Source organism: Papaver somniferum, chromosome 9 (genome assembly GCF_003573695.1).
Source record: "Papaver somniferum cultivar HN1 chromosome 9, ASM357369v1, whole genome shotgun sequence".
Taxonomy (NCBI): Eukaryota; Viridiplantae; Streptophyta; class Magnoliopsida; order Ranunculales; family Papaveraceae; genus Papaver; species Papaver somniferum.
The window spans coordinates 87371591-87378614 of record NC_039366.1 but is presented as its reverse complement, the minus strand read 5'-3'; the positions used below and the strand labels follow the sequence as shown (position 1 = coordinate 87378614).

General features: G+C 38.1%; 2 protein-coding genes across 2 annotated transcripts; both read right to left on the bottom strand.

Annotated features, from left to right (window-relative positions):
• Positions 1 to 505: 505 nt before the first annotated feature.
• Positions 506 to 2757, bottom strand: LOC113310289. Its single transcript, XM_026558909.1, has one exon. It carries the CDS (start codon positions 2411 to 2413, stop codon positions 749 to 751), a length of 1665 nt encoding a protein of 554 aa, XP_026414694.1. The 5' UTR covers positions 2414 to 2757; the 3' UTR covers positions 506 to 748.
• A 660-nt stretch (positions 2758 to 3417) lies between these two features.
• Positions 3418 to 7024, bottom strand: LOC113313752. Its single transcript, XM_026562543.1, has 5 exons — positions 6860 to 7024; positions 5606 to 5955; positions 5043 to 5498; positions 4491 to 4952; positions 3418 to 4148 (listed from the first exon to the last, which is right to left on the bottom strand). Exons 2-5 carry the CDS (start codon positions 5951 to 5953, stop codon positions 3555 to 3557), a joined length of 1860 nt encoding a protein of 619 aa, XP_026418328.1. The 5' UTR covers positions 5954 to 5955; positions 6860 to 7024; the 3' UTR covers positions 3418 to 3554.

Below are 7024 nucleotides of genomic sequence, written 5' to 3'. Positions count from 1 at the left end.
GTAGCTTTTCACGAGCATGCAGTCGATAGGCAGTCTCACTTGAAACAGAAAGCTTAATCATATATTCCGACACTATTAGTAATCTTCATCAAGCATAGAAGTGTTTAAATCTGCCTGAGACTAGGTAAACCGATTGATTATGCTGTTCTGCCGAAATGTTCAGTTCCATCGATTTCCATTCCAGTTTTCAGGAAGACATTCTACAGCTGACACACAAGCTAACACGAGTCCGTTTAAGGAGACACCGAGCTTGAAGCGTTTTCTGCACCAGTCAGATATTCAGATACCAAAAATACAATGACCTGACTTGCTACAGATTAAGTTGATGGGACCTGGTCTGCTTGGAGACTGTTCTTCTTGTGTTTTTTGTTTCTTTAGTGCTGTTCAGGCTGAACGGTGGCCTGGCGACCCTTTGCTCTCTCTTTGTTCACTAGTGATTAACCATGGCAAAGGGGGGCAGGGAATGGTAGAGAGAAATAGGACCTCAGATAATCACATGAATGGAATGTAAATCAATCAAATTATTGACCGAGATGAACAAATCAAATGGAAAAAAAGAAAAGTAGATTAAAAAAAATATAAACTATTGATACAACGACGAATGAACAGAAGTTACAACCACATATAGCTTGAAGGTGAGCTAGCATTTCACTCCAAAATGAATCAAAGAACATACAATTGGTGAAGAGAAGATAAGAAACTCACAAATTATAATCGATTTCCACGCCTTTGTTATGCTTTTATATAATCAACATGTATTGATTCCATCCTTGCAATCCATTGTCAAATTATAGAATGTCTCGACCTGAGTTTTTGCCCTGTACAAAACCTCAGTATCCACTGCAACTCTCATATACCCATCAAAATCAACTGCTTTCCCATCATTTAGCAACATTGTCTCATTGTACCACTCACTCGTATTTCCCCACAGTTCCTTGTAATCATCAAGCAAATGAACTTTGTAACTAGACCTCAATCTATCAAAATAATTATAAAACGGCTCATTTGTTGCAACATAAAGATTTCTCCATGGATGAACAATCTCTTTCACCTTTGCAAGGATAGCATCTGGAGAAGTATCACTATCCAAATGAGGCCAAAGTTCTTTATTATGTGCTTTCTCTCCTCGGACAACATGAACTGCATCAAAATCCCAGTCCATTCGCCCACCAATTTCTGTAACTATATTCATCAACCTCTTAGATTTCCACAAAGAATGCCATGGCCGCTGAACGTAATTCGCAGCTTTCCCTTCACAAACTCTGTACCAGTAATTTTCTGGTTCAGGTGAATCAAACTGCCTCCATATAATTGTGCTCTTATCTTTTTTGAGTTGCATTGGTGTGACTTTGTAGGTTGAAACCTTCCGAACAGGAATTTTACTCTTCCGTGTTTTATCCCATTTCTTCCAATCCTTCATGAATTCTCCCTCCTCAACAATTGAAGCCGTTTCCTTTAAATGCTCAAAATCAAAATAGTAGCGAAAATCCTTTCCCTCCTCATCTTTGTGACTCTGACTATATGACCCGGACAAACAAATACTTAAATCCATCACGAATGTGCGATTCAAATACTGAGCCTCCCCAAGACCACACAAGAAACTCCAAAGGAATTGGTTCATTCCTTTGCAGTAATCTCCTCCCCGCGAGTAATACAAATATTTGCCCTTCTTGAAAGCAGTTTCAGATCCTACGATTGGGATAGTGTCATTGATCTCTTCGTCACGAGTAGTAGGAGGAGAAATCCTAGCAGAACCAGAGCTCCTAGTTGAATTAAACCTACTTCTAGGACTCCTGGCATTCAAACCTGAATGCCAACGAAATGCATTAGTCACCTTATAGGTGCAATTGTGTCCTATACCAAGTCTAAATCTCCTAAAATCACGGTATCTCCGCCATGATTTCTCCTTTTTGTTCCTAAATCTCCATGCTACATCACACTCATTAGGTTTAGATCCATCTACAGGTTTTTGGTAATCTAAGAACATTATAGACTTAAAAGTCTTAAGATTGAACTTCTCGATTGCAAACAGAACCCTTGGATCTGAGCAATTAATAGAACTTGAATCTTCTTCACACACTGGCAAAGAAGTGGAATTCACCATTTTCTCTTCAGATATCTCAATTGTAGCTTCTGTGATGAGTGAAGCAGTGGGTGATAAAGCAGGTGACATACTCAAATCTTCACCAGTTTTAACAACAGAATTATCAGTTTTGAAAGTAGCATTTTCAACTTGAGTGAAAGTCTTAGTAAGAGCTTGAGAGGATTGAAACCATGGATCAGGAGGTTGGTAAGTGACAGCAATTACTGTAAAGATAAGAACTGAAAATACAAAAACTGAGAAACAAACATTACTAATCAGCTTTATAATGTTTTGACCTATTGGACTTGTTTCAGTACTGGTTTCTTTCATGTGGAAATCTTTATTAGGGTTTTCACAACCCCTAACTTTTGATAGGAAATCTAATGGTGTCTCAAATCTAAACCCAGAAAACAAACTATAATGAAAAGCTTTAGCAGCTGTAGAAGAAGACCTTAATTAAAAGACTTGTTGGTTTGGATATTTGTACAAGTTTTTAGGATGTTTACTGACCTTCCTTTCTTCCTTCCAATCTGTGAATTCAGGGTTCAGCTGAAGTGAAGAGAGAGAGAGGGTGGTTGTGGTTGTGGATCTACCTAATGTATAAGGAAGAAGTGAGATTAAAGTAACCCACTTACTAAAACTTGAGTTTATACTGTCTGACAAGGGAGAACTCAGAAATGAGCTCACCCCAAGCTTCAATTTGGATTTTTTAGGGGTAATTTGCGTTACCTCCCTGGAGAAGATCATAATTTGAGTTACCTCCCCTACAGAACAAATATTAGTAAAATCTCCTCTCGTCATTTTTTTCATCCAAACCCGGTTAGCTGAGAAGATCATAATTTGAGTTACCTTCCCTGGAAAAGATCATAATTTGAGTTACCTCCCCTAAGAGCATCCAGCCTGACTCAGCTAACCGAGTTTGGATGAAAAAAGTGACGAGAGGAGGTTTTACTAATATTTGTTCTGTATGGGAGGCAACTCAAATTATGATCTTCTCCAGTGGAGGTACGGCAAATTACCCCTTTATTTTTTATTATTTTTTATTTTGTTTGAATCAAGATCTAGTGAAAACACAGCTATACACTAAATAACACGTGGTATGCTACATGATATTTCTGCTTCGGGCTTTTAAGGCCACATTCCATTTGGTTTTGATCCAAGCCCAACAAGGAAGAGGTCAGCCGACTGGCCGTAGGAGATTCTGAATGTACTCAGAAACATTCACAAGATCACTGATAAAAGATTTTGGAATTAATGTCTACGAGAGGGAGATTTTTGTTAATAACTTCTCAAAATCCCTCGTAGAAGTGCATACAGGACAATTTGCGCAATTCTTAAGGAAATATAGGAAGATAGGGCAATTTCATGTATTCTTTTTTCAATTTTACTCCTATGCATATAACGCGACTAAAAAAGAACAATTATTACATATAAAACTTTGCAAACATGGCAGATCAACCGGACAAGGGTTTCAAATTTGGTCTGCCCGGCTACTACCTCCACAATTGTCAGCATATTTCTGATACAATTCTTCCAACATTCGCTTTCGATACACCTCATTCCTCACTAGAAATATTTCTGCACCATGGCCATCCCTCTTCAAAATCTCGAAAGCACGGTCTAAGAAGTCTGGACTAAATCCTTCTACATTCATGACCTCTGAATACAATTTTTTCGCAAATGACAACCCGTCCACTGATTTAGCTAACCCGCTTATCTGGGTTTTCACTGCTTCCATTACCTCCCTCACGATATCAGATGTACGTGGCTTCTTGAACCGCCTCTGTTGTATAGGTGTTTGTTTCCTTCTTAGGTCCTGGCTTGATCTATCCGCCTCCTCATTGATGTAGTCTAAGCACAAATCCTCTCCAATCAGTGGAAGCTCATCAGCATCTCCTATACCCTCAACTGGAGTTGAGGTAATATCAGCATCAACACCATCAATGGAAAAGCTATCGGTAACTTGATTGTTGATTACTAGGTGATCACTGCCAAAAATAATAGCCAAAAACTCGTAATCCCATTTGCATGACCTGCCACGACATGTCTTAAATTCTGGGTGTGCCTGTAAAACAACAGAAAATCCAATTTGCATGAATTAATACTTCCACCCAGCCTTATAACTCCATTCATCATAAACTAAAAACTTATATTGAACAGCTACTGTTTATACCACTACAAGTACACTACTGAATACGCAGAGTTGGTGGCTTCATTCTACTAACTTCTGATGGGGCTAAAAGTTTTCAAACTATGTAATATTCTTATGAGGACTAGCTACACTAGATGAAGTCAACTTCACCAAAAAAAGTAGGTATCAGCTTGTAATGGGACACAAGGAGAAGTGTAACCGGTGTGTACAACGAAAATGAACAGTTCTCAAAACTTGATTGAATTAAATTCGTACCTTAATGAACTCATTCCATACACCAACTGGCGCAGTAATCATACTTCTAACGGGGTCCCAACAGAATCCAGTCTGCCCTCTCAAAGTACTGAACAATCGGTATTCTGTGCGAAGTGTCCTAAGCCGATTGTCTATATGCTTCCTACCAACATCAACATCGAGCCGCTCTGCCAGAACTTTGCTAACAGCATTATAAACTTGATCATTAAACCCGCCCTTCTCACCTTTTCCACCTGATCTTACTTGCTCAACAACAGTTTCAATCAAGCGCTCGTCCATTCCTTGAGTCCACCTAAGTTGTCTTCCTTTCTTCTTATTGTCTACTTCTGGTTGTGAGTCACAAGAATCAATACAAGCCAAGGGAAAGCTTCCTGTAGCAGGATTATCGCCTAAAATAATACTCAATGATTCATAGTTCCATTTGCATGCTCTTCCACGATAATACTTGAACTTTGGGTGTGCCTGCAAATGAACAGATGTTTAATATACAAGATACTACCACATATAATCAATGTAACAAGATACTTAATGAAATTGGATATCTAAGTATACCTTTATGTACTCGTTCCATATCGAATCCGAGGCAGTGAGCTTATTTTTTACTGGGTCCCAGTCAAACTCATTCTGTTCTCTGAGAGTACGAAACATTCGGTATTCCGTTCGGAACGTTCTTAATCTATTATCTATATGACTTCTAGACACATCAACACGAAGGCAATCAGATAAACCCCTGGTAACAGCACTATATGCTTGATCTTTGAAACCCCTGTCCCCTTTGCGGCCCAACTTCTCTTGCTCAATCAATATCTTTATCATGCATTCATCCATTTCTTGGGTCCACCTAAGTTGTTTAACCTTTCCTTCTTCAACTTCCGGTTCTGAATCACTAGAATCATAAGCAACTATAGCAAAGCCATCAGTAGAATTATCATTACCTATAATAACATCCAATGAATCAGAATCCCATTTGAATGACCTTCCACGACAGTATTTGGACTCTGGATGAGCCTGCGAGAGACAACAAAAAATTCATATATAAAAGATATGTATATATAATCGTTAGGGTTGAAGTTTTTCATTTCATCTTACCTACTTAAGACATATTTGATTTGTACCTTGATGTAGTCATTCCAGGTAGAATCCGACGCTATGATCTCATTTTTAGTTGAGTCCCACTCAAATCCACTTTGCTCCCTTAACGTCCTAACCATGCGGTGTTCAGCTCGAAGTGTTTTAAGACGATGATTTATACACTTCTTAGATACATCACCATCAAGCCTATCAGACAAAACTTTTGAAACAGCATCATAGGCTTGATCATTGAATCCCTTCTCCTCTCCGTGACCTAATGTTGCTTGCTCAGCAAATGTTTTTATCATGCATTCGTCCATTTCTTGAGTCCACTGGAGCTCTTTTCCTTTACCCTTGTTGTCTACTTCTGGCTGCGAGTCGCTGGAATCCATTCCTTGTGATCATGGTTTCCCCAGTTTAGAACAATATGATAACAAAAAATATGAAAATAGTGCTGAACACTGACTAGTCAAATAAAAAGTAAATTTTTATGAGCTTATAAGGTTACCAAGCATCCATGATGTGTCTTTCTGTATCATATCCCTCAAATGTCAGAATGCATGTTTAAACCACTAAATGTAGTTATGGTAGTTATGGTATGGTTGCCGAAGCTAATAAAGCCCTATATAAAGCTAATGTACCTGAGGCTAAGTTAACTTGAAATTAATTCCTAAGTGGATCAAGTTTGTAATACCTTAACCCATACCCTTAAACGAAATTGCATAATTAATAAACTCCAAGTCCACTAATGTGGTTACTAGCAGAACAGCTCGAACGAAATGCGGAATCTGTTTTTGCACATTGAAGAAGAAGAAAGAAGTTTTGAGATTCAAATCTAATCCCTTAGTGGTTAATTTATTGCATCAGTTTGGTTGCAGGGGACTTAGTTTTATGTTTTAGCTGTTCTTTCACGGGGAAAATTTCAAATTAACAAAAAGAAATATAGCTACACTTTCTTTGGCATCTCCCAAAACTCTATAAGAAATGGCTTGAAAAAATGTCAAATGTAGGACTAAAAGCAGCATATCATCAACTGACAAGTAGAAAATTTGAGCACTATGGCTTCACGACGTTGCTAGATTTAAGATTTGAACCCCAAATTCAGAAAGTTGAGAACTTGAATCAAAATTCTTAACTAAAAGTGAAGCAATCCAAGGGATAGATTGCTTATCTAGATTGAGGAAATATTGAACTCCTTTCGAAGGTTAAATTGATTGCATTCTTACTAAAGCTTTAGCCCATACAATACAATTTAGCAGGAATTGAAGAACTATAAACTAGGGTTCCAACAACCTTACCTTGTATACTTTTACTAGTCGAATTAAACTGCTACTCATACGATGATTTTGAAGAATAAGAGTGTGAATAGTATTTCAGCTTTTGGTCATTGACTTCATCTCTCTCAAACAAAATTCCTTCTGTTTTGCAGAGGAAAAGAGCAGAGCAAGAGTGCAATCGAGCGA

Coding starts and splice junctions, on each gene's coding strand:
- LOC113310289 (XM_026558909.1), bottom strand. CDS start 2,413: ATGAAAGAAACCAGTACTGAAACAAGTCCAATAGGTCAAAACATTATA.
- LOC113313752 (XM_026562543.1), bottom strand. CDS start 5,953: ATGGATTCCAGCGACTCGCAGCCAGAAGTAGACAACAAGGGTAAAGGA. Junction 5,499..5,605: donor CCTGGAATGACTACATCAAG/GTACAAATCAAA, acceptor TGTCTCTCGCAG/GCTCATCCAGAGTCCAAATA. Junction 4,953..5,042: donor TATGGAACGAGTACATAAAG/GTATACTTAGAT, acceptor GTTCATTTGCAG/GCACACCCAAAGTTCAAGTA.